At 39.4% G+C, this 27,678-nt stretch overlaps 1 protein-coding gene across 3 annotated transcripts; it reads left to right on the top strand.

Annotated features, from left to right (window-relative positions):
• ANXA11 (annexin A11) lies at positions 1–27,274 on the top strand. 3 transcript variants are annotated; one of them, XM_048074811.2, is made up of 15 exons: positions 1–217; positions 12,598–12,682; positions 13,845–13,969; positions 15,403–15,780; positions 16,255–16,342; positions 16,757–16,851; positions 17,275–17,388; positions 18,475–18,565; positions 18,683–18,762; positions 18,942–18,998; positions 19,924–20,017; positions 20,782–20,877; positions 23,505–23,563; positions 24,204–24,326; positions 26,495–27,274. In XM_048074811.2, exons 2-15 carry the CDS (start codon positions 12,607–12,609, stop codon positions 26,552–26,554), a joined length of 1,536 nt encoding a protein of 511 aa, XP_047930768.1. In that variant the 5' UTR covers positions 1–217; positions 12,598–12,606; the 3' UTR covers positions 26,555–27,274. The 3 variants fall into 3 exon arrangements, with proteins under 3 accessions (XP_047930768.1, XP_047930767.1, XP_013031110.2); XM_048074810.2 differs by lacking the exon at positions 1–217 and adding an exon at positions 9,334–9,356; XM_013175656.3 differs by lacking the exon at positions 1–217 and adding an exon at positions 12,326–12,347.
• The last annotated feature ends 404 nt before the right edge of the window (positions 27,275–27,678 follow it).

The following is a 27,678-nucleotide window of genomic DNA, read 5'->3' as shown; positions in this document are numbered from 1 at the left end:
TTAAACAAGATCCCGGGGCCGCCCCTCTTGGCTCCCGCAGGCACGCGGCCTCCCCCACCGGTCGTCGTTTAGCGCCCGGCCCCAAGCGGTCATTGCCCGCCCCCGGCCCGGCCCGAGGCGGGGCGGGCGGGCAGGAGGAGCCCGGCGGCGCCGCCCCCAGCTGCTGCCCTGCGCCACCGCCTCGCAGCGCGACACGAGCCGCTCCCGGGGACCCGCGGTAGGAGCCGGTGGGAGACGGGTGGCGGGGGCCGGGGGGGGACGCCGGGGGTGCCCGCGGCCCGGCCCGAGCCCGCCCGGGGCTGGGGGAGCGCTGCCGGGTTCCCGGGGGGCGCTGGTCCCCGCGTAGTGCCTGGGCTTGGTTTGTTTCGAGCTTCTGGTTTTGGTGCGTGCGGGTAGAGAAGTAAACCTAAGATGGCACTTCCGTGAGAGCCGCGCTGACCTTTTTTAACCAAACGTCTCTTTCTGCAAGCTGCTTGCAACATACCTTGCTTTTATTTACACTGGGTGGTCTGAAAATGTCTTAATACCGAAACTGTTCAGCTCCTGCTAGATCTTAATCGTTTGTAAGACAAAAAACCAGCAGAAACGTCTCAATATTCAGAAAAGAAGAGGTCTTGCGCATTGTCAAACCCTTTCTGCAGAAAGGCAGGCTGGGCAGCAGGGAGTATACCATTTTATGCTGGGGTATTTTCCCCCTTCAGTCAGGTTCCTGGGAGTTCCTGGAAGTCTTTTCCGGATGAGGAGGAACAGCTAAGGGGCACATCTGCTGCGGGAGGGAGTGGCAGGAGAGCTGGAAGCGGCTGAGGAAAGAATGAGGACAGACGCACTGACACAGGCTGACGTGAAGGAGTGGAAAGCAAGCAGGTTGACAGCAGGGGAAGCAGTCACTGCTGAATGTTTTCATGAAGGAGCTGGTTTCTGTGACTTTTTTTTTTTTTTTATCTGTCTAAAAGGATAGTTGCTGTGGGGGGTGGGGGGTTCTCTCCTCGACCTCATTGCCACCTTACCAGCGCATGATATTTGCTGTGGAATGAGTCAGTGGTCTGCTGGAGCATGTAGTGATAATGCCAGAAATGGTGCCAAACACAGCGCTAGTTGAAATTTGAGATCACAAACTTTGCCCCAGCTTAGCTATTTCTGTAATTTCTTGTCTTTGGAACTGCTCTGAAAGTCACATGGACCACTCTTTTCTGACTGATGCATCAGATAATTTGCATTGGGTGTTTCCAGCCTTGCCCACGTCCCTGTGGCAGTTCTGTGGGTTTTCACCTTCCTGAAAGTGCTTTTGTGGCTACTTCTGTTACTTTTCCCTGCCTCCAGGCACTTAAACAAACAAACAAAAAACATATGTAATAGAGGACCTATGCGGATTCAGCATGGTTTGAAGGGCCTAATGATTTCGTATCTATGTCAACAATGATATTTATGTGCGTTTGTCTTGTTTGACCTTGGTATGACATCAGGAGACAAAATATCTCTGCGAATCTGAACTTAGGATTCCCAGCCTAGTCATCACACTAATTCATGTGCTACATCACTTCTTGAGCTTGTTCTTTATAGTCCCTAGTTCTGAATTATCAGAGTGAAAATTCTGTGCAATGTAAATAAAAACTAAAAATTACGGGATGGGGATATTATATAGAGTTATATAGGCAAGGTAGTTTATAAAAGAAAAAACATTTTGAAGAATAATATTAAATAATTCAAAATACATCATCTGCTCTATTACAAAATGGCAAGCCAAGGAGTTTGCTCATTTGAAGCCTACAGGATGTTGTTTCCTAGAGCTCTGACAGGTTTCAGAAGATGGAGCATGCAGAGAGTCTGTTCAATAATATTGCATTAATCAGAGCTAAGATGCGATGAAATGTGGTAATGTTGTAGGAGTTAAAAAAAGGAAGCTATAGTTAAAGCAGAGACATATTCAAAAAGAGCAGGTGCTTTAATGGTGACTACAGAAATAGCAGTGCTTTTTCCTGAAATTTTCATTTGTTTTTAAACAAGGCTCTGTAATCACAGAAACAGCAAAAGTATATTTAAAAAGCAACAACAACAACAACAAAAACAGAAGGCTGCATGTGTATGCTCAGGTGAGCGACACTTCCACCAATTTGAAACTGGAATTGTTGCAGTGTGCTGAAACAGAGGTGGTTCCTTTCCTATTGCTGTTGCCAGTTACTTGAAAGCAATTGTATTTGCACGTTAAAATACCCAAATTTAGAAGGGGAGGAGGCACAATCCAGTGCTGAACTTGGTGGCCCAAGAGTGCTTGAGGGCAGCTGAGGGCTGTCTTTGGAGCAGCTTCTTAACCTGTATTTGCCATCTTGTTCAGCCCCAGGAAGAGTGATCTGCCAGAAACTCAGCCTGGGACCCCGTAGTCTACAACTGCATTTGGTGCCAGGCTTGAATAACCTGGAGTAACTATGAGTAACAACCTCCAGAGAGCTGGAGAAACTCCCCCCAAAAGGTAGCAGTGTTTTAAGAGCTCGTCATTTTTCTAAGCCACAGTCTTAAAGTAAAACACCCAGGTTTAACTATCAGTTTTTTTCAGAAGATAGATAAATGTTTTACATGGCTTCATCTTCGAATGGATCTGTGGGTGTTGTTGTGCTTTTTTGTTTTGGGGGGTTTTCATTTGTTTGTTTCAGTTTTACTTAGTTTTTTACTGTAAACTTTAAATATTGCTATTGTGATTTTAATTTGCCTACTTGGGCAGCATGGGTGAATGTTTTGTCCTCATCCTCAGCTTTGCACATGGTGTAAAAGCTGAACTTCCTTCAGGCAGTTCCCTGAGCTGGTAAGAACATAATGCAGTACCTGCTGCAGATGATAGATAAGCAAATCAAACAGCAGCAGTAAATATTTACAGTGTACTACTTCTGTTGTTGCTTCTCATTTGTTCCAGATTTTATCAAAGCTCACTACAAAACCTTGATGCGAAGGTAGATCTTGATGTGAGGTTGGAGCAGACGCAGAGTCAGTTGTGGGTCAGAGTGGAGACTTGCTGGGATCTTTCGAAAAAATATTTTTATTAACTGGGTGTGATGACCAGGCAGTCAGTCTTGACTGTGCTTAGCAGCCGTTTTTTGTGTGTGATGTGCAGAACTGTATCCGTACTACTCAGCCATCCCAGGTGCTGAGTCTGGGCCGGTGCTAATCATCAGATCAAAGGAACTTAGACTGAATAGGTTTTGTGTGGTTGTTCTCAAAACCAAAAACCCACAGAACCCCACAGCCCAGCTGTTCGTGGCGCAGAGCAGGATCATGGTGCTATCTGATGGGCAGCAACTGTGCTTTCTAAGAACAGATATACAAAGAAATGGAAAGAAGGCCTGCCTGGACGTTGCTTCCTCTTTTTCTTGATGCATTGGCTGTTTCAGAAAGAAGACACTGGCTTATTTGGTTATAGGGAAGGTGAAAAGCATATTTTGTTGAAGAGAAGGCTACATATAAAGAGCCTTTGAAAAGATGAAAAGGTCATGTTGTCGGTGACATCTGTGTGCTGCTTCCAGACCCAGCTTGGCTTTGTGCAGAGCCCATGGTGGCCACTGGAGCCCCAGCCAGCCCAGGAGGAGGCTCTGCTTGTGCTTTGTGGGCTGGGTGCTGCGCCCATGCCGGGGCACTCGTCCTTGGTGTAGGAAACTGTCCTGTATGTGTGTGAAATGTGTGTCGGTCCTTTACCATAAGGCATTTACTTTTTTTATGGCTGTTGTGAAATACCCAGCTTTCTGATCTTTTACACCAAGTTGGTTCTTTCTTGAGTATGTCAATTACTGTACAGAGAAATCGATCAGCTGAAAATCAGTAGCTCTTTCTGGTCAGAAATAAACGAAGCGTGCCCGTTTGCTCAGTGAGGTGAGTGATAACTTATCAAAAGTTTCTGGACACCTCTGTGTGTATGCCCTTCAATGTCTAGAAAGCATAGAAGCAGTCACCTTTAGGAAAAAGTTGATATGTTTGCAAACTCACATTTTCCAGTTTTTCAGGTGGGGGAGTCCCAAGGCCACCAGCCTGGTGCAGAGCAGAGGTGTTTGGTACGCAGTGCAGGTCTCACGTGTGCAGCTTTTAACAAAGGTCCCTTGCAGGTCTCGTAAGCATGCTTTTCTTTGAGGAGTTGTCCCTTTAAAAGCTCCGTGTTGTTATTTGACTTCTTTTGCAGCCTAGACAATGTAAATGCAGGAAGTTTTGGCAGAGAGCATAGTGGAAAACTTGATTCTTCCTTTTGTTTCTGTTGTCTCTGAAGAGCAGAGGAGCCCTAGGCTTTTGTAGCAGGGCCGCTCCTGGCTGTGCACTTCAGTCTTGCACACAGCAGCTAATTACACATCTGTGGCAAGAGTTGTACAGTTTACTATCTGGTAACTGCTTTAGTGTACTAAATACTACACTATTGCTTTAGTTCTGATGGTTTTCGTGCAGAGTGTACTTTGTGAAATGGAATAATTAGTATTTACCTATTCCGGCTTTCACTGAAGATGCAAAAGTTTGTTTTGCATGGTAAAACTTAAAATAGATCAGTATAAATTCTTGAAGCATTAGTCAGTTGAGAACATAACTCAGACTATTTATGGCATGACTGTTCTTGCAACAAATTATCTTATATAGCAGGTTATGACTTTGAAATAGAACCTCATTCTGTTATTTCTTCAAACATCGTGTAATTCTATTTTGGAATTTCTGTTTTGTTGTGTTTTAAGGATGGTGTTGCGATATCTGTGTTGTCACACCTGTTTTGACTGACTGCAATGTAAATATTCCAAAGAGAACACTGGAAGAGGGTGCTACAAAAGGAAACGCTTGGTTTGAGGCAGAGTAGAAGGCCAAAATGAAGTTGGTCTGGAATTAACTCAAGTTCTTTGGGTTTTGTCTTGAGTATGTATACAGAGGCTAGTAAGAAAACCCAGGGAGGCTTAGGATTTTCCTAGAAAAGTGTCAAACAACATGCAAAGGGAGTAAGTGTTTAACTACCTAAGTGTGACCTTCATGACGATGCAAGGTATGCTACCTGTTCTCTCTCCCCCTGTTGTCTGTTCTTCGGACCCCGAAGATGAAGGCTCCAAAAGCTAAGCACAGAAGTAGGTTTCATTCTGTTCAACCTCCTGCCTTCTCTCTTCAGTGCAGGTGAACAGTGTAGGTGTTACGTTGGCATCTTGGGCAGGCCTGGTTGTGCCAGCAGCTAGAATATGAAGTTGAACTACTTGCCCATCGAAATTTTGACCCTTTGTGAAGGATATGGCTCTCGAGTTGTTGAGGAAGCGTACTTGAGGGACCTCAACCGTTCTGTGATTCTATGACTATATGACCTCAGAGGTCCCTTCTTACCTAAATTATTCTATGATTCTATGAAATAGAAAATCTGTACTAGCGCAGGTACCATCAAAGCAACTGTTCTGCTGTCTTGAAGAATCTTACTTTGGTCATATGTTCTCATGCATTTCCCTGTTTCATGGAGAAGCATTTCTAATGCTGTTTAGATGACTCTTCAAATAGTGTTGAACAGTACAAAATATTTTAAACAGGCTAATCTTATATGTAATTTCAGTAGTGAGCAGTGGTTTTAGATTTTAATGTCTTGTTGCAAGAGGTTTGAAAATTGCAGTGCAAATATTTGCACTTTGTTTAGAATTGGTGACAGTCATCTCAGAATTTTCTGGCAGTGTAAGGCTGTAACGCTGTGATTTGTGCTTCTTACACATAACTGATAACCAAAAATTATCGGTCACATGAATGTTCTTAACATTTGTGCAGCTTGGCTGTGGCTTATGGGTCTCTCTTCCCATTCAGATGTGCTTTGTTGGACATAGCATCTATATTCTGCTCTACCTTTTTTTGACCAAGGCTTGTCAGCGCTGCCTTTTCTGATGTTTTTTTTTCCGCTCTTGTTTGCTGCAGCAGATCAAAAAAGGTAGTTTTTCATCCAATAAAGTGTTTTTACAGTACTATTAATAGTAAAGCTATTGAAATATTTATATAATCAAAACCAGCAGTGCTCCTGACTTGTAATACTAGCAAACAGTTCAAACTGACAGTTTTAAAAAGACACCTTTTTGGAGTTCGTTTTACATTTTTGCCATCAATTTAGAGTTGTGGGTGTTGGTTTATTTTTTAAAGTAATGTATTTTTGTAGGGAATGGATGATGTGTTAGTACTCTTTAAATATGCGTTTTGGGTGAAAACCGGAAAAGGTTCATAAAGACAAAGCGTGAGTGGTACCTTCTGTGTAAGAGGTTTCTAGAGTTTTGGCTGACATGAGCTCAACTACATTAAACCCTTTTTGGAGGGGGAACCAATGCTGTTACCATAGTTTCTTCAAACAGGTTGGGAATGAGAGGAAAGCTAGTCAGGGAGTCAGGTGCAGAAGACTTCAGAGAAAGCCATGTTGCAGGGCTCTTCATCTGACAGGATGGATGAAGAACATTAGAGCTGGTGTAGGAGAGAACAACTTCTGCGCTGCAGTGGGTAAGCAAGTCCAAGATAAATCTTGCTTAGACTGCAGTAGGGCAATGGCGGGTAGCTAATGTGATGCTGACTGTGACTTGTCCTTGTTTTACAAAAGCATAGTGGTGGATGCCCTGCGTGACCTGTAATGAAAATCCACAGCATACTGTAAGGTGTCCAATTCTGTTCTGTTGATTTCATAGTCAAGGATCAGTTTCTGAGCAGGTTTTGAGCAGGTTTGCACAGAGGAGTGCTGTAATTTATAGCTTTAGGCAGCCTTTTGTACCACATCCTGGTAATTAACCTGGAAAAGGAAAAGGCCAAGGGTTCACCTTTACTCAGTGTTCCCTGGGAAACAGTTGTAATTAAGCAAGTTATTTGGAACAAATATAGGCCGTGATATTTTCAGTTTTTGCCCTCAAATTATTGGAACTTGGCGTTGTTGGAGACTGAACAACAGCCACTAAGTAAGTTACAGAAATCCATTTGTAGGCCTTTTCTGCTGTGCTGTGGCTTACAGGAACTTGTTTTAAAAATTCTTTTGGAAAATGTATTAGAGATTACAGATTTCATGTCTTAGAAAGAGCTCTCTTCCCCCCTTCCTTTGCAAAACAAGCAGGAAAACACTCCAGAGCCTGAGCAGTTGTCTTGCACCATGAGGTGAGATAGCGGTATCCACTGCAGCAGTACAACCTAAGATCTTTATTTAGAGTTTGTAGGTGTTACTTTAAGGGTGAACACTGGGAGTGATGAGATGATTTTAACAGTATTTGTTCTATGTTTTCTTCAAGGTGCTCCCTTTTTCTGTTTGTGGGTTGTTTTTGTGCCTTTTTTTTTCCCTCTTGCGCACTGCTTCTGTTATGGCTGGGTAAACACAGAACTTGCTGTTCCTGTATCCTCCCACACAGTATTTGTATTAAAGGGTGGACTTCTGAATCCTCTTTTCCCTGTCCTGTGTCACCACCGCTTTATTGTCAGCAGGCAAGTGTCCCTCTTCACTGACAATTTTAGGAAGGTGCTATGGATGTAGCAGAATAAAAGTTCAGAAGGTGGGCTTAGAAGGTGAAAAGGAAGCAAGGTTGTGGGAGTGGTCATGGAAGTTAACTTAGAGGGGTAAATATTTGCTAAGTGAGAGAAATGGCCAGCGGAGACGTGATGACGTACGGAAGAGGTGGTGATCATGGAAGTTCTTGAATGTGAGCAGTTGGTGTGTTTGTGGATCTAGTTTGCCTGGAATCAAAGCCACATGGAAAAAATTTCCTGTGAAAAGACTTGGATAAATATAGCATTCAAAAGAAGCAAAGAGACCTTTTTCATGTATAGTAACATTTTTTTCTGGGTGCTAATGAGGTTGGATTTCTCAACTTCAGCTTTACTGCTAAAAGGCTCTTTTATTTTTTCTTTCCTAATCTGAACGGAATCACCTACATGGGATTAAAAGCAAGCAAAAACCCTCCTAAGACAAACAACTCCTATCCCATTCCTCCCCACACTCCACCACACAAAAAAAAAAAAGCCTTTGTCTTAAATTTATATGTAAAGCTGTATTGAAAAAGCATCTTGTCATTTTTTTAGTGTCCTATCATTACTAAATTCACACTTGAAGTAAAAAAAAGGGGGGGGGGGGGTAAAAAAAAAAAAAGCAAGCAGATAAACGACACGATTATCTATAAAGCTAAAAATAAATAAACAAGCACTCTAATAATTTGAACATCAAAAATCACACTTTGTGACTAATAAGCATTAGGGATTTGACTTAGCTATAGGTTGGCTTTTTTGGTCGACTTTAGTAGTAATTGTCCTTTTTATTTTTTTTTTATTTTAGCACCATAGTTGTGCTTACACTATAAACTAAACATTGCAAAAAAGGGTAATTGGAAGAACATTGCCAACAGATGATAATTCTGTTTTGCTTTCTGTAAAGAAGCATTATTTCTTATTCTTAAGAATGCTTTGAAGCCTGGATATTTTTCCTAGGATAAATTAGCAGGTAGTTACAGCATGCATTTGACGATTATTATCAAGGAAAACAAGGTAAACTACAGTTTCGTTTTCTGTTGGTTTTTGAGTTTTTAAGATCATCTGCTACTGAGAAATTTGAAAATAATGCCTTCTCTGTGCCCTTTGCTATTAAACACGTCTTTGATGTGCCAATTCTTAATCATTATTCAGCTTAGGTGAGATTTTACCACAGAAAAAGAGCAGGAAACCCAGCAGCTTTGACTGATGAAGCTTCCTTGCAGTCCTGCCAACCAGTTTGAACTGTATTTGTTCCCGGTGTGGGATTGGAATTTAAACTTCTTGTAGCTCCCATCTTGTGTGGGCAAGGACCATGTGTGGCGTGTTTTCCCTGTTCCTTTGTCTCTTGCTGTGTCCTACCAGAACAGGGCTCCATGCTCCTGAGGCCATCCCTGGTCGTGGTGTCTGTAAATTAGGTGGTGAAGGTAAAGCATTGCGGTGTTCCTGGGGAATGATTAATGAAGAATGTGGTCTGGAGGCTGTTACTATGGCAGCCATTTAACAAATAAACTTAATTTTAACTTCCGTATCTCAATATACATAGGGGAAGAGGCTTAGCCATACCTGTGTGTGCTTCATCCTGGCTGTCAGGAAGCACAATGACCTGGGTGATGACCTGGGTGGTGACCTCGGCTCTGTCTTCTGTACAAGGGTGTATGCCACACAGTAACTGTAGGGAGTAACAAGGAGGTGCTGGAAGAGCCTCAGCGAAAACCTTGCAGAAAGACTTGGAGTTGGGGATGTGCTGCTTGACTGCTTGAAGCTCTTCAAGGTGTTTTCTTTCCTAGAGCAATGGAAGGTTCATGGATCTGGGAAAAAAAGGCGAAGAGATGGCTACTCTTCCTGGCCTCAAAGATTAATGGTTGTCTTTGACTACTAATCATGTAGCTGAATGCATAGAGGTGGGAGTTGGTTTTTTTTTGCCTTTTGACAAAATAGTTCCCTAACATACAAGTCCTTGCAAGTAGAGAAGAATGCAGTGAAAGCAGCGTGAAATGGATAAGGATGTATTTCATTCTTTTTGTAGCAGCAGCAGCTACTTAGAAATGTGGCAGTGACCAATTAAGGATTAATTCATTGTGATTCACGTTTCAGTTCTGTGATGAAACTGGTGAGGAACGTCAATCTGCCTTATAGGAAGTCATCAACTTGTCTGCCAGTGTGGAGCTTGGTTGCCTCTCCAAGTGGTTTTTGGCTGTGTAGTTTGCCAGCTTCTACTGGAGCCAGTGTAGAATTGGAAACTCTACTGGTGTTAGCAAGTAGATTGGCCCACTGTAGTGTCTGTCATAGTATTCCTCTTAGTGTCTGTTTGGTCCAAGCTAACCTCAGCTGTCTGTTTTCCTTCGGAACCCGATCCTGAGGCCTCTCTTAGGACAGACCGTCTCATGTGCATATGACACAATCAGGAAGACATACCTAGCTCCAGGTGCATTTATGTCAGGTAATATAAGCCAGGAGCAATTTATTTAAGGTATCATTAAGTCTTTGAAGGAAATGTTGTCCCAGATTAAATCCTGAATTTTCCAGGTCTGATCTTCCAATTACAAATCAGTTCTCTGCATAGGTCATTCACAGATTTTTAGCTCTTGTAAGGTACAGAGATGGGCAAATGCTTCTCTGCATATTTTCGTCCTTCCAGATCTCCAGCATTCCCGCAGCCTGGGCTGTCTCATTGTATTGGGTTTATGTGGTGAGGGTTTGGTAGTAGGGGGCTGCAGGGGTGGCCTCTGTGAGCAAAGCCCAGCAACTGCCCCATGTCAGATCAGAGCCAGCTCCAGATCCTCCAAAATGGACCCGCTGCTGGCCAGAGCTGAGCCATGAATGACACTGGGTGGGCCTCTGGGAGAGCAGATGGATGAAAAAGACTGATGTGTAACAGCAGCTGGAAGAGAAAATAAGAAATGGATACCTGGGAAAAAGGGTGTGTGGAGCTCTCCATGGCTGTGGGGAGCTTCTAGCTTCCGGCTCCCCGCAGGGCTAGAAGAGGACACCAGCTGGGTCTCTCGCATCCGTCCTGTAGAGCCCTGGCAGCTCTTGGCTGAGTGATGAGGAGGGCGAGGAGAGGAGCACATCGTGGTGTGGTTGTGTCTGTGTCCTAGGCTGTGGCTGTCAAAGACAGGAATCAGCATCCAGAGCATCCACCTCTGTTGCATCCCTTGCCAGGAGTAATAGCTGTAATAAAGAGGAGCAGTCACCCTCCACCGCTGCAGGCAGCCCTTCTCCTCTCAGCCCTTGCTCACCTTGCTGCTCGCCTGCCAGGCTCCCCAGTGCAGTAGGAGATCTCATTGGAAACCAAGGCTGAAGAGAATATGAGAAAAATATTTACCGTGTTATACAGAACATTTTGTAAGCATTTGATAGAATATAAAACATCCCATGAGCCTGCTCTTTTTAGATATAAACCTGTTATGAACAACGTAATGTTGTCTAATCTCCAGCCCATTCTTGCAAGTAAACATGCAGAGGTAGGCCATGATGTTTGTGGGTGCCTTTGACTTCCCTGGACCTTTCTTGGGGTTTAAATGTGGGCACTTGTGATTGACAGTTCACAGAGCTAAACAGCCTGATGCTGTAAAACATAAGTAAGTTTGCCAGCTGTGCATCCTGCTTGGTCTTGTGTGTGAAGCTGGGTGAATTGTTAATGTGTTACAGCACTAAGAAAAAAAGGACCAAAGGTGCTGGTGGGGTAACGGCCATGCCCTGGCTGAGCCCCACCTCTTGCTGCTGTTCCTATGGGGAAAGGAGAATGAAGAGATGGGATGAATGGAAGGGGCAGTGCTTAGATTTGCATGCATGGAAATTATTTTTTTTTCCAGATACAGACATCCCTTCTAGTTTTACTGTTAACGAGTTTTTTTATTGCTGGGAAATAAGTGTATGTATTTATTGAGTCTGTTAGACGCTTTATGCACTGAAGTAGAGGTAGGACAGAGTTGTAACTTGTAGGCAGTTCTGTTTATTGTAATTTCTGTTAGATGACTTCTCTCTTTAAATCTAAATGAGTACGCTCAGCATGAAGTCGAAACATTTTTTTAAATAAAGTGAAGATTTCCTAAACACATTTTTCTTTTTAAAAATAGAAAGAATTAAAAAGTGTTTTTTCATTCCACTGCTGCTATGGAAAAGAACTATGCAAGCCAGAAAGTCAACATGATTGTGCAAAAAGAAAACAATCCCACAAAAACAGTCAATAAATAAATAAATAATATTCCACAGATGAAATCCAAAACACAGCAAAACAGGCCAGATACAAAAAGGCGTGCTGTAGGGGGAAGATAGGAAAGAAAAGAAAGGGATAGTATTTGCACAGCAATTTAAAAATAGACTGGGAATTGTCACTAAAATAATCTTGAAAATGTTAAAGGCTCAATGGATGCTTTTCTTGATCTGAAACCAAGCTCCTTGAGTTACTTTTAGCATTCATCCTGATAATTGCTGTGTTAATTATAAGAATTTCTGTACTCTGATATCTCACTTTTTATTTTTTTTAACGTAGGTCTCCTTCCTTTTTGACACTCCACTTCTCTTTTTGGACAGTAATGACTTGGTACATTTCTGTGCTGACAGAGGCAATATCAAGTCCGAGAGATCCAATCTGTTTTAGTGATCTTATCCTTTCAGTAAACCCTTCATGCTTACAGCACTGCCATAAAGCATGAAGTGTATCCTTTCAGCTTCTTACTCTGACCTTGCACTTCTGCAGACGTTCGCGTTTAAGTGCCTTCTGCCACTTCTCATAAAATGATTCATTTGAAGGTGTCGCTTGTTTGTCAGCTGTTTTTTCTACTCTTGAATAATAAAGCTTTTCTGTATAGGTTGCAAACTTGTCGATACTTCAACAGTGCAATAAAGTGAGCATTTTCAAGTGATGCATCCTTAATACAATAGACAAGGTGAGGGTAAATATTAACTGAAATTAATAAGAGAAATAGTCTGAGGAGTGACTGTACAGCTGGTTAGATATCTGAATGTATTTATTGGCCCAACAAAAGGAAATGGGAAGAGATTGCACCAGAAAAGCCTCTAACTTGTGCAGTTTATATCTAAAGTTTGCTGACTGGCTACTGCTAACACGTTGCGTGTTTATTTTATATGTTATAATTAGTGAAGCATTACAGAAAATAACTGTCATATGTTTTTCAGATCTTTGCAATGAGTTACTCGGGATATCCCCCAGCAGCCCCAGGATATCCCCCAGCAGCCCCGGGATATCCCCCAGCAGCCCCAGGTAAGTTGTTCAGGTGAAGTCACCGTTAAGTGATGATGATGGCCCTGTCAAGAGTGGAAAGGCAGAATAAATGAAGAAGAAGACTTAAGGATTTTCCTGGCCTGCTTCAGCTTTTTGTGCTTTCTTGCTAAGTCCTCTTGTTTTGTTTTGGTGGTGGTTGTTGTTTTTATCTTGGCTGGGGATTCTGATTTACATGAGTGCTCTGGCCTGTGTTCATATAAGGCCCATTTTAATTCATCTCGCATAAAGCATGTAAAACCGGGAGATGGTCATCGTTTTGACCCAAATCAATAAGTGTTAGGGAACAGTGTCCTGTCAGTATTGGGCCATGTCAGCACATAGTCTCACAGCTGTTGAGAAAAACGAGTAACAAGAGAAAACAGTTGCACAATTTAAGACCGTATCTCACAAAAATTTATGACTTCAATTATGATAATATCCCTAATTCACCGTTCTTAGGCAGACAATTTGTTGTATATGGAAAGGACAGAACTGTTGAAAAGGATATTGATTATGTTGATTATACTAATACAAAACTGATTAAATATTTAACTACTAGTTGTTATGTGGGTGAGCTATATGGTTGTCATCACACGTAAATGGTGAAATGTAGAGTTATGCAACCTTACGCAAGAAAGGGAAGCGGTGTACTGACTGAAAATAGCCATACTAGCCTATTCCTCTGCAAAATGTTTTGACTTGGGGTGACTGCTGTGCTGACAAGGCTGTGCTGCTGCATGCAGCCAAGTTGTTTTGTTACTCAGGTTTCTGTGAATGTGCTGTGTCGTGCTCTGTAGGCATCTCTCAAATTAACAGCCGAAGAATTAATATCTTCCTATTGGAATACCCAGACAATATGTGGTTTGAGAAGCTACTTTGTAATCAGAATATGTTGTTTACAATATTACTTCCTGAATGTTAACCTTCAAATATATTGTTTTAAAGAGGAATGTATAGATTAAATGGTAACTATTGTGTTTAGAACTATCTGTGAGGCTTCTCTTTATATCATAGTTGTACTGTTAGCATGCACCTCTTCAGTTGATTTTCCTTCGCCCAAACTTCAAGTGTTAAATATACGTTACAATAGAAATATATGTAGCAAGAAATAAGTTTTAAAAGGTGTAGATTTTTATTTCAGTACGACTGTGTTTGATTTCAGGTGGCAGTCCTTGGGGTGGTGCTGCCTATCCACCTTCGAATCCACCTTCCAATCCACCTCCAATTGGTCTAGAAAATGTGGCTGGCTATGCCAATCAATTCAATCCAAACTACATGGCTGGAATGGTGAGTTTGCTTTCATTTAAGTATATCTTACTGTGACTTCCTTAATTGCAAAGTTGTGGTTCTGGCCCTGCAGACAAGTAGTTTATTACAGGTTTATTTTGAGTTCTGTGCCTTTGTGTAGTCTGTTTTAAGTGCTGAGCATTCAATATTTTCTGTTGAAGAAAATGGTTGCCACAAGCTATTCCGTATTTGAGGAAGGCAGACCACTAGCTAACGTTGGCTTTAGAGCCTAACTTCCAAAGCTGTGGACATAGATGTAATAAAACTTTGCTTTTGCTGTGCAGAGGTATAGGGGAACATATGATTAACACTGACTGTCCATTGTTAATATATTCACATGGGAAAACACAGTTCTGCTTTTGCTTATTTACCGGAGTTTTGGCCAGTTGATTAAGGAACATGGTTCTACAGCTGAGGTAAGTGATTCATTCCTGAAGAAAATAGAGAATCAGCTGTATATAATATAAATACATTACATATATATGTATGTATATTTTAAGATCTCTTAAAAGCAATAATGTTTAACAGATCAGCAGTAAAAACCTTTTATATTGACTGAAAAAATGTAGACATTTCCAGTGTGACTTTTTTTTTTGCATAGGGTAGAAGTGAGTGACACTTCTGACAATTTAGTCTTCAGAAATCTGTTATACTACATAAAGAAGGCACAGTATACAAAGACATTTACATCATGGATGCATTTCTGAGGCTGTGATTAAATGAAATCAGTGGTCGAAATGAGCAACTAACTATTTAGGGTGCACATAACAATATCCACAGCTACTAGGTTCTGAGAACACTGCAGTCATCAAATGTTAATCGTTCTGGATCTTCTGTAGAAGAGGGTCAGTGTGTCATGTGAAAAGATGATATTGCATGTGGATATTGTATGGATATCTACGTGGCAGTTTCTGCAGATGTCTTTCCTAATGTAGTTCAGGAACTCTTGCTAGTTTTAAACTACTAATGCATGCATCTCCCACATAAAATACCCTAGGGATGCTCACAGTGGATCTCTGCACTCAAATGACGATGTGGTATTGTAAGGCAGCCATGGACAGAGAAGAAATAAGCATAGTTTTGTGTTTCTGGGATTAATGTGCATAAGGTTTTTGTAATTAGAGGTGTCTAGCTATTTGTGCTTTCCTGAATGAGTGGAACGTAATGCTGGATGCAGTGGTTAGGTATGTAGCTGTTGATTTTGCTTCTTGATGTAGGGCAGCTTACAGTTAAAGAGACGAGAGTCAACTGAATGCAGTTTTTTCCTTTGTGCTTGCCACTAAAACCTGATTATTGCAAAGTTCCTTTGCAGATGCACAACTGCGTATCTGTTTGGGGGTGGAGGAGGGAGGAGAAGTATTGTGCTAAGCATGTCATTAAAACTCAAGTGTTTGTATGCCTCTTGTCTCTTGCTTTATTGACTGTCATTGCAGGCATCCAGTATGGCAGGGACTTTTGGAGGGACAAATGTACCACAAGGCATGTATCCTCCAGCACCTGGGGGTTTTCCACCAGTCCCTCCAGGTGGCTTTGGACAACCTCCATCAGGACAGCAACCCTCTTACGGGATGTATCCTCCACCTGGAGGAAATCCACCATCAGGAATGCCACCTTACCCAGGATACCCAGGCGGCCCTGTGCCGGGTCAGCCCACACCACCTCCTGGTCAGCAGCCTGTGGGCTATCCGGGACAACAACCAGCAACTTACCCAGGGCAGCAGCCCATGCCAAGTTACCCACCAGGCCAAGCCGTGAATCCATCAATGCCCTCTTTTCCAGGACCTTCAGGCCCTACCGTCTCTCCTGGAGCAGTAAGAACATTCAGAGCTTTTGTTTTAAAATGTGACTCTGTGCATTTGTCTACGTTTTCTTTATGTATATGAGAGTACACGTAAAACTAAAAATGTCATGAGAAGAAGTTTGATTGAAGAGGGAGATGCAAGCAATATAGGCACGTATGATTTCAAATAAATGTTGTACTACATTATCAGAGTAGAAAGGTTTGACATTACTTCAAATTTCATTAATTTTGTTTTTCTTAAGTATATGCAGGTGTATATGGAGTTTCATTAAACCTTAATTAATTGGACGGGAAATTTAATATCAAACCTTTTGGACTTTATATTCTATCATCATATAGGTATAGAAACAAATTGCTTAGGTTCTGTTGAATTTACTGTCTTGCTTTTCTAACAAAAAAAAATGATAATAGTTTTTTTCCTAAATAGCAAAATAAAGTCTTTTACTGATAATAGTAATACGCAGTTTAACTTTTATGATTTTAGTATGGAAACAGAGGCACAATCACCGATGCACCAGGATTTGACCCTCTGAGGGACGCTGAAGTCTTGAGGAAGGCCATGAAGGGATTTGGTGAGCAGTCTGTGGATTTACAATTTAATTAAAATAGAATTGTAGCTTTGATTCAATACTGCCTTTTGCCATTGCTAAAGTATGTATTGAGTGGGCTAGTTCAAATGTGGATGTCCTCAGTTATTCAGAAGAATTATTGGAAGTGAACTTAACTTAATGAATTTGATATTTAGTAGTTTGTGGTTTTGGGGTGGTTGTTTTTTATTTATTTTTTTGTATTATCACTGTTTTTGTGATTGGGCTTGAGTAGAATTTGAAGTTCTGTGGCTATATATCCAAGAAGAGATGTAGTAGGTGAGTTAGAGATGTGTATGTCCTTCAGTTGAGCTTGACAGAGGTAGAATGAAATGGAAGTAAAAAGTTGAATCCTCACGTGACGTGCATGCTTATTCTCTGGTGTCTGTGCGCATGCAGGAACTGATGAGCAAGCGATTATAGATTGTCTTGGAAGTCGTTCAAACAAGCAACGGCAGCAGATCATCCTGTCCTTCAAAACAGCTTATGGAAAGGTAAATACATCATGAGAAGAAGAAGAAGAAAAAAAAAAGAAGAAGAAGAAATAAGGCCTACATGACTTCATCAGAAATCAGTAGTGTTTGGAAAGAAGGTTGGAGGTTGTTTACGGGGAAGATGGTTTACAAGTCCATAGCCTGTTTGCCCACTCTTAATTTGCATGCAGCATTTCAGATGAAATGTATAAAACAGTTTCTCTGCTAAGTGATTACTTTCACCCTTTTGGTCTGCACAATCTATTTAATTTGATGTTAGTTATTTAATATACACGTGAGTATTTGCTGATTTTAATGTTAAGTGGAATAGCTTTACTTTGGAGATAAGTTATTGATGCTTACCCATACAGAATTCTACTTAAACTCCGCAGTTCTGGTGCTTATATTTGTCAATTCTTTTCCCTTCTTTTTAATTCTCATTAGGATTTGATCAAGGATCTCAAGTCCGAGTTATCAGGTAACTTCGAGAGGACAATCTTAGCAATGATGAAGACACCTGTCATGTTTGATGCTTATGAAATCAAGGAAGCTATAAAGGTTTGTGTAGGAGATATCTATAAGATCTAATCCGTAAAATAAAAGGAATATTTGAGCTGATGCAATTTTTGGTAGTCATTTAAAAGCTTGACATTACATTATGTCCTCTCCATTCAGATGTTTAACCTACTCTTTACCCTATTTCTTAGAGTTGTATAATAGTAAAATAGAGAATTCTTATTCTCACAGGTTATTTAAATAAATAAGCTGTAATAAAGGTGAAGACCATTTAATAGGTTTGTGTTGTAACAAAAGCATTAATAAATAGAAAAAAGTCAGGAAGTAATTTCTGATAGACTTTGCAGTACATTTATTGCACGGTCAGCAAGCCACTGAAGCAACTCTTTTCTAAGCCAGCTTAACTTAGAATTTCCAGTGCCTTTACACTCAGTGCTCAAAAATAGCTATTAAAAACTAGGTTAATAAAGATTTGGAGCAGGGTGTACCTTCTTTTTTTGTTTTCTCCACCTGTAAAGTATATTTTCTTAGCCCATGTTGATCACTTTTTAAAATATTAAAGAAGTATTGTATATTGTTTCTGTTTAAAACAATAAAACTATTTTATTAATATTTGAGTTTTAAAGTAAAAATGTCAAACATCTGTATTTCCAGACAGCATTTCAATCAAGGTGGAATATTTTCATTGCTGAGTCATTGCATATATTTACATGTTCTTTCATTTAAATTTTAGAGTAGATAGGAGGATGAAATATTAACTGTATTATAATTGTAGCTGTTGTTATCTATTAGTGGAAGTTACCTATTAGAATTATCAGATCAGTCTTCAATGGTAGATACAATTGATTTGTAAAATGCCTGAAATACGGTGTAAAAGATGACATTTTAAAATGAACTATTGCCTTCATACTCATTTTAATTATCCCTTCAATTTATATCTTAAATACACATCTGTATCTTGGAAACGTATTATATGCACCATTTAACCTACGTGCTTTGAATTCTCCTTTATCAAGGTGCTATTCTGAATTGTGTTTGTTTTATGTTCTTTTTCCATGTCTTTCACATGAGGTTATAGAAGTAAGACGAGAATCTGACGAGTGTTTTCTCCTTGTGCTTTGTTTTTAGGGTGTTGGCACAGATGAAAATTGTCTCATTGAAATCTTAGCTTCTCGCAGTAATGAGCATATTCAAGAACTCAACAGGGTTTACAAAGCAGGTTAGATTTGTTACAGTCCCATCAAATTGTCTTCCTTTTCTTTCTTAATCACTGACGATATAAATTTGGGAAATGAGCAGGGGTGTATGATAATTCATGATTATGGCTCTCTTACAGAATTTAAGAAAACTCTGGAGGAAGCAATAAAAAGTGACACATCCGGGCACTTCCAGAGACTTTTAATTTCACTTTCTCAGGTATTTGTAAATGTCCTTCCATGCAGGGCTTTTGGGAACTTGGGTGCTTTTTGTGTGCGTGTTTGTAGTGGCTGGTTTTCTGTTTGTTTTTAAATAAAAATAAATGAATAAAAATAAGAAAAGAGCCCTCCAGCAAAACTTTTGTATCTTTCAATTTTTGTATCTTTGAATTCTTTCAGGGAAACAGAGATGAAAGTACAGCTGTTGACATGTCTCTTGTCCAGAAAGATGTGCAGGTCAGTAAGAAATTCTTCATCTTTATTAAGTATAGTCAACTGAATAAGTCAATACTCTGAAATGTGACTGTGTGGTTTCTGCTTAGTCTTAGTTTTGGACACTGTGTGACTTTTGCTCATGTTTCAGTGGACGGAATGGTCATGAAAGGACTTGCCAGAGCATTATAGCTGTGGAGCTCCATTACCAAGATGGAAGCTCTAGGGAATAGAGGCCATACTTTTTGGCTGTTATTTTGTTTGTTTGTTTAATCTCTTGCTTTTTATGTGTTGGGTGACTCCATTGTGTTGCTTATTAAAGGAATGTTCCAAAGAGATTTGTGTTAATTGTGTGTATGGAGGAAAATTTAATGTGGTGAACACCTGCATTAGCTGCTGCATGTTAAAAAGGAACTCTGGATTTTTGCAGCAAATGAGGCACTTGGACCTAGTAACTCTTGCCCTTGTTACTTTTTCAGTGTGTTTTTGTTTCACCACACAGCAGAGAGAGAAAACCGTGGATCATTTCAGGACACTCCTGTCATATGAATAGTAATGCAATAAGCTTTCAACATAGTATGCCAACATAGATATGAGTGTCCCAGCACATGTCTAGGGGTATAGAGAAGAAGCTATACATAAGTTCTACTAGGAAGAATTGTTTTCAGCTACTTTCTAAACAAATTTTTCTTCCTTTAGTAATCCAGAGCTCTTACATTTAAGCACTTATGCATCAGTAAGCTAGCAAGTCTGCAAATAAGGCTCATAGTGTGTTGTAGGAAAATTAAAACTAGTTGCTTTTTGTTTTGTCCTCCTGTTTTTCAGCAGTACTTAAACTAAAAAATGAGTATAAAAGGAGGAGAGCCTGTAAGCAAACTGATTTGTAACTCAGCTTTTCAGCTTAAATGCTTTTCTAATTAACGAAACATGAATTCTCTTATGTGTTTAGGAGCTATATGCAGCTGGAGAGAGCCGTCTAGGAACTGATGAATCCAAATTCAATGCCATTCTGTGTGCAAGAAGCAGGGCCCACCTCAGAGCAGGTAATGGTGCCCAGACCTCTACATAAGTATCAACTTGATTCTGTTGTGTGTAATGATAAAAATGTACAACACTGCTATGTGTCTGTTTTTCCTTGTCTGTAAAATGAGGGTAATGATACCTCAATGGAAAGCAGGGTGAATTCTGCTGAAGAAAAGGGTGCGCAAGAGCTGTACATTATGATCATCTTTCTTAAATATCAGAGCTGGTAGAGGTCATGTTCAAATATTTCTCTGATAAAAGGACTGAGAAATTAGAATTGGTTCAATTTTAAATGCTTGTGTATATGCAAGGCATTTGCATCCCTTCCTTTCCCCTCTTTCTTGCTAGTGATAAGGCGTCATCTTAGTCTGTAGTGGTGTGGAAATATTTCAGTAACCACATAACATTTGAAATTTGTTTCAAACTGAGGTACTTACGTAGAGGGGAAAGGTGCGTGTATGTGGGGAGTGATGAGAGTGGCTAAATGTTTTCTCCTTTATTTTATTGAACACCCAAGCTTTCCTAGAAGAACTCCTACTATTTCCCTTATGGCACTTTCTTGGTGTAGCTCTTCAAAAAGGATATGACTAGACAACCTAGAAAGAGCATTAAGACACGTAAATGGAACAAAATGGTTAATAATGTAGTATTAATTTTTGAAACTTTAAAACTTTGTGAGTGTACTTTAATACCAAGTTGAGAAGTGTGATTAAAACAAAGCCATTCGGCATGCACCAGTGCCATCTCTTTTGTGACACTGATTCCTGAAATCTTATCTTAACAGTTTTCAGCGAGTACCAGAGGATGTGTAACCGGGACATTGAAAAAAGCATATGTAGTGAAATGTCTGGAGACCTGGAAAAGGGCATGCTGGCAGTAGGTATGTGTTGGCTTAGCAGGTCTGTTTCTGGTATTCCACCAAGACTGGCTTGAATGGTTCCATCTGTGACTCCAGCTAAGGTGGTTGTTCTGTGTAATAATTCCAGTTTTCTGTTTTTTATGTTGAGGTTTCTCTGACCTTGGCTGTAGTTGGTAAAGCAGGCCACTAAGTTCACCTCAAAAAGATAGATGAGGCTTTTGCTTCAGGCAGCTGCTGAATTTAAATTTTGCATGTTAAGTTTTGAATGTTAAAGTGGGGAGAGAGAATTATTAACTGTACTTGGCATTGTTTTAAGAAGTGATGAAAATCTATAGCAACCACTGAGACAATGAGAATGGCATATTTTGGACAGCTTTGGAAATAAATAAAAATGCATTTATTAATGTTTAATTAGATACCTCTCTCTGGTTTTCTTAGAAAGAAAACTTATATTTGATTCTGAAGGGGTTATTTTTCCCCCATTTCTTCTGATTAAAGCTTTGTTAATACTTTGTTCAGAAGTACCTCCAGCATTTCTGAAGACCAAAGACTACTACCTCAAGTCTACTTTTGTCCCTTGGAAAGTAGGCATTGGTTTCCATGGGGCTGGAACAAGCCCTTGAGTCTTTGTGCAGTAGTTGTATTTGCGGTGGTCTATTCTAGACAAAATCATGCATTTGCTTTTGTCTTGTCTCTCTCTCTTGGACAAGATTACTTCTTTACATCTCCATTTCTTTTTCTGTGTATTATTTTGAATTTACTGTGGTATCTAGTGCCGCTTTCTTAAGTGTTCTCTTTTGTTTCAATTATGGTAGTGTCAAGAAAAGGGATGTACCTAGATGAAAAGCCATAAATAAATAAGTAAATAAAAGAACACCTTACTCTGCTCCTATTGAAATAAATAGGAAAATACTACTTTACATCACTGGGAATAAGATAGGAGAGAGCATTTTGCTCACCTGCAACAAAGTTGTGGATTTTTTTCGTTGAACTTTATAACAGAATCTTTCAAAATGGGAATCAATTTTTAGAAGGTCATTTTTTGCACTCCTATCTGGTGCAGATGTGAACTATATAAGCATTTTTCTTACCCTACTTGGCAAAGCTGCCCCTTACAGTGACCCAATGACGACCCATACTGGATCCTGTTCTATTGGTGTGGTAAATTTGCAGACCTATTCCAGGGTTCAAAATTTGTCACCTCAGGAAGTATTAATGTTAGAAAAACAGGCTTAGAGAAAAGAAACAGTGCCCCATGTTAGTAGAACCTGACCTCAATAAAGAAATTGTACTGTCAGAGTTTGGAAGTTCTTTGACTTCAAGGATCTTTGCAGGCATGTGACAGGTCTTTCATGTGGATATTGATTCAGAACTCGGTCTGTAACTTTAAAAGAAGTCAATAGCCTTTGGAGGAAGAATTGTCTTTAATATTCACTAAATAACTTTGTTGAATAAATTTTTATTTTATTTATATGTGTATGTATATATACACACGTGTATATATATCTAGCATCATTTGTTCTGTGAACCTTATTTTCAGGAAAAAGAAAGGTTTTCTAATTGAAAATATTTAATTTTGCTTTCTTTAAAGCTTTCTGGATTGTACAACTGGTAATTTACAATAACATATTCAAACATCTTAAAGTGCAACTGTGTTTTAACAGTGATCAATAAACATGCATTTCATCTGTCATTTGTTTTGAAATATATTGTACATATCATGGACAGTTGTGTGTTGAACTTCTCTCTCTCTCTCTTTCTCACTTATACATCTTCCTACTCAGAAAAGTTCTTTTGCCTGTATAGAATGTGTGTTGCTGTGAAATAGGTATTTAGGTCTAGTGCTTTCATTCTATCTCGCTTTGATACCTTTTTGTGCTGTATAACGTAAGTCGGGTGTGATTTGTTTTCTGTGTAGTTCGCCACAGATTGTTTGCATGATTGTTTACTGGTACCTAACATAGGATCAATATATAGATTTTAATACTCATGTGTGATGAAGGATTCTCGTATTATACTGGCTAATATAACAGTAATTTGATTTGGATTTTGATCTTAAAAGATTCCTAATGAACTGTGCTAATTAAATGGAAAAAAAAATGGTCATTAGTCAATACATGTCAAGGATTTTTCAAGAATCCGTGTGAACTTTGTGGCTAAAGAAACGTGTAACTGACTTTGAATAAAGGGTGAGGTTTCTATTGTAGATGGCTTCTTGTCTTCAGGCATCCCATCCCAACTTAGGACAGGACTTGAATTTGTTACTCCTTGCAGATGTAGGGCCTAGAATTACTTAATTTAAGAAAAAGCTAGGGGACTTAAGTGCGTTCTCCTTTATGCCTTCTGTCCATTCTCTATGTTCCTTTCAGAAGTAGGAGTCTGGTCATTAGATGTAAAAGTTTTGCTATGGCTGCTTCACACTAGATAGACGCTAGTGACTGAAAAGTTTGCCTTGAACCATGAAGTGTTGTAGGTTTTCGTTGTTGCAGCTAGAGCTTGGATTAAAAATCATTGCAGTGACTAACTGAAGGGGTGGAAGCTGCAAGTGTATGTTTATGTAAAATTTAAAGCATGTGACTAAGCTTGAAAAATGACCATGAGTTTTGATCGAGTAGGAGTATGTGATTTCTGTGGTTTTCTTTTTGCAGTTAAGTGCCTCAAGAACACACCAGCTTTTTTTGCAGAGAGGTTGCGGAATGCTATGAAGGTAGGTGCCTGTGACAAGTTACATAAATTTACAGCATGTGTTTTAAAATGCTAGTACAGCTCATTGGAATATATCCTTTAGCCCCCTTGGAAAGGATAATGATAATAATAAAAAGCAAAACCATTACGAATAAGTGGAAGATACTAATTGTTTTCAGTGAGCAGAAGACTAACAAGATGCAGTCAGTATTATAAAAGGCTGAAAAAGACTACCTTATTTGATCCACTTAACAAAGATGTATGTAACCATATGTCAAACAAATAAATTCTTCCCTTAGTAAAATGATTAAGAATATGCTTAAGACTTGCTGAAATTAGTATCTTTCAGGAAAATAAATAAATAGGTCATTAAACCCCCCTAACATTCCTGGCTTTGTGTCCCTTCGACCCTACCAACCCTTTTTTTAAAATTTTTTTAAACTTGTTTTGTGCAGAAAAATGACTGTTAGTGTCCTGCCAGTAAATTTAATTTATTAAAGCATGATAGGCCAAATTCTCTTCAAGCTTACTGAAGTCAGTGGGGTTATGCTAATAAAGGGTTAGCCTTTTGTGAGGTGATGATTTTTTGTTTTGACTAGTGCTGTATTATTCACAATTCCACACATTATTAATGCGTTATGTTGTTGTTTTGTTTGTTTCAGGGAGCAGGAACGAAAGACAGAACTCTGATTCGAATCATGGTGTCACGCAGTGAGGTTGACCTGCTGGACATACGTGCAGAATACAAGCGGATGTATGGCAAATCCCTCTACACAGATATCACTGTAAGACTTTTTTTTATTATTTTTTTTTTCTCCTGATGTGGCATCCTTTCTGGTAGTAGAACATGGATTCTTACACTGAATAACTATTAAGTCCACCAAGTGTAGCAGTGTTTGGTTTGCTGCATTTCATAGGATCATAGAATCATTAAGGTTGGAAAAGACCTCCAAGATCCATTTGGTCCAACCGTCCCCCTACCACCAGTATCACCCACTAAACCATGTCCCTAAGCACCGCGTCCAGCCTCTCCTTGAACACCCCCAGGGACGGTGACACCACAAGTGCCATGGAGCAGACAGCACTTGGTTTTGTATGGGCCAGAGATGGGAAGGAAGCCAACAAACAGGAAAGAAGGGAAAGTTAGTCCAGAGAGATTTCAGAGACCTGGATGTTAGTCTGGTCTCTGTCCCAGTCTCCGTGTATGACCTTGTAGAAACAACTTAGCCCTCCAAATAAGTAATGATGTTGCTTTACCTCGTGTGTGCTGCAAAAGTTTAAAGCTTCTAATATGCTTTTGAGAGATTTCCTCTTATTTTCCTTGAAAGTGCAAGAGTTGGAAAATAACTTAGGATTTTTTAGCAGATGATCTGCCCTATTACTGCTGTAATTGCAGCTGTAGCAAGTCAAGAGAATGCCTGACTAATGGGAAAACTTAAAGATGGAGGAGAGTGAGTGGTGCCACTTTCATTCACCATGTAGTGAAGGTGCCAAATCTGTTAAGTCCCTGTATATTTCTCCTGTTGTTGACATGGAGGAGATGCAACTAGGTGTTTGGGAGGAAACATGGAAAGACAGTGAAGGGTATCGTTTGCACCAAAAAGTCTTGATTTGGCTGTTTTGCCAGCAACTATGTGGTCTTTCTGGTCATGAGCCACAAAGGATCAACTAGCAGAAGCTTTTTCCAAGTCTAACTCTGTAGTGAAGATGCTCTTTTACAGTATTTATATGCCCCGAAACCACCAAGATGTAATTAAATAACAGTGAGACACTGGTGGAAAAGCTGTATGTCTGCATTTTTTTCTCTTCTGATCTGACATTATTAGCAATAACCAATTTTAAGTAATTGTACAGTTCAGAATAATTGTACAGTTCAGAAATAGGAACACATTTCCATTTACTGGACTGAACTTATTCAAAACATGGTTTCAGTAAGTGTGGGGCATACATGTAAATCCTACCTTTACTCTGTAAAAGCAGAGTTAAAAACATCCTTGAAAAGTAACTTAGTTCTTTTCTCTTTGTTCCTAAGTGCATAGCAGTTCCTTCACCACATGTATAAACAGTAATGTTCTATATTTTGCGGACTGTGCTATATGTCTGTACAGGATTTATTCTGATATTTGAGGCATCTTTTTGTTCCTAATAATTTTGATCTTGAAAACAGTTTTCATGGATAAATACACTAGCTGAAACTGTCCTGTGAAAAGGATTGGCAAGCCTCATCAACCAAGGCTAGTTATTGAGCAGTTCCCAGGGAATGTTTGTTAGTCTTAAGAGCACCAGGCAAAATTCAGCTATGAGAGCCTTTTGTGATGATGATGATGTTCATGAAGTCTTCTTTTCAGTGCATGCTTGCAGGTACATCCATAGTGGCTTTCACTGCCCGCAACAATGAAAGAGATGTTCTCTGTCTTGGGGGGGTGGGGGGTGGGGATCTTTTGAAGCCAGAGCATCACTTTAAGTGTTTGAACATAATAAAGCATGAACTTTTATTTGCTGCCCCTTGAAAATCTATTTATGTTGAGTCCAAGGAAAATTACTTTAAAAATCTTTATTCCTTATTCTTTATTCCTATATTTATTCTTTATTCCTATATTTTCTGTACCTGTTGCTGAAGACAGCTTTTCAATAAAAGATTTCTATTGATTTTTTCCAGAATAGGCAGTTGACCCTGTATACCTATACCAAATTCAGTTTGTTGAAGGAATATATTCTCCTGTGGACACCTTCCAATTCAGTTATTGAAAGAACAGATTTTACTGCGTATCTTTTTTTTTATAAGAGTTTAACTTTTATCTCAGCCCAGGTCTTATCTCTTTTAGTTGTTAGCTTAGCATTTGAGATGCTTAGACCTCATCTTCCTCTCTTTCATCCCCTCCCAACCCCGACACCCAAAAGAAGAAAGCAGAGAACAAGCTGTCAACTTTTTTTTTTCTGGGTTTGTTTCCAGGGTGATACTTCAGGAGACTACCGGAAAATCCTACTCAAGTTGTGCGGTGGAAATGACTAAATGGAACATTTAGCTTTTCTTTTTTTAAAAAAAAAAAAAAAAAAGCTGCTTTTTTTTAGCTTTAAAGTATCTTTTTTTCCACCAAGTAGATGTAATATGAGTTGTTTCTCTTAAAGCAATTACATTTTTAAAGATAATATTGCATATCACTTCTCTCCAAATAAAAAATGGTAGGTAATAAATGAAAAAAAAAAAAGGAAAAAAAATCAGAAACAACAAAAAAAGAAAAGCTGATGTACCATCTGCTCAGGATTCTTTATAGTACCTTCTACAATCCATGAATGACAGGTTATTTTTCTGCTTATATTATTTGGCTGAAATAACGTGTTTGTTTTCTGGAGCAAAAATCACAGTTGTATGATTTAAGGTTGTTTTATTTTGTATAAACATTATGTGCCATTTTATTGCCATTTATATATATGTTGTATGCAGGGGTGGTTTCGTACTAACAGTGATACGTGGAGAGAACAGCCTTCAAGTTTTTTGTCTAACTAAGACTGTTCTAAAGAGGTTTTGGTGAGTTCTGTTTTCTTGGCTTGATTTTCTGTTTTTAAGGAAGATGTGTTCCACATTTCATTCTCACTAGGGCAACTGTCACAAGGAAGCAGCAAAATTGACAATAGTAAACATTCTGTAGTTTATGATCGTAAGGTTTTGGATTGTGCCTTAAATATATGTATCTAAAAAGAGATTATGAAATTAAAGCTGTCTATCTTCTAATGTTGCAGACTATGCTTTTTGTTGTTCATGTTGATCTACATGGGAGTGAAGACTTGCTTTAAGAATTTTAGTTTTTCCATAGACACTTTCTGTTTGTAGCCACAGAATTATTCAGAAATTGTGTGCTGACAAAAGTTCAGGACTTGACTGATCTGTTCACTGAGCAATTTTCTGTTCATGATATGTGTAATCTGTAGCTATTTCTTAGTATTTTTGTTGTGTGTGTTGGAATCTCTGACTCCTGGAACTCTGATTTTTTGTTCTTTGCTAGGATGAATGACATCTTCAGCTTGCCGTTCTCAAAATAGAAATGTTAATTAAAAAAAAAAAAAGAACAAGGGTGAAGAGGCATAGAGCTAGGTCAGTGAAAAGAGATTACTTATTAATCAAGAATGTGCAAACTC

This window comes from Anser cygnoides, chromosome 7, assembly GCF_040182565.1.
Source record: "Anser cygnoides isolate HZ-2024a breed goose chromosome 7, Taihu_goose_T2T_genome, whole genome shotgun sequence".
Lineage (NCBI taxonomy): Eukaryota > Metazoa > Chordata > Aves > Anseriformes > Anatidae > Anser > Anser cygnoides.
Note: the sequence above shows the minus strand (reverse complement) of the source record. Positions and strands in the feature narration are given on the sequence as shown.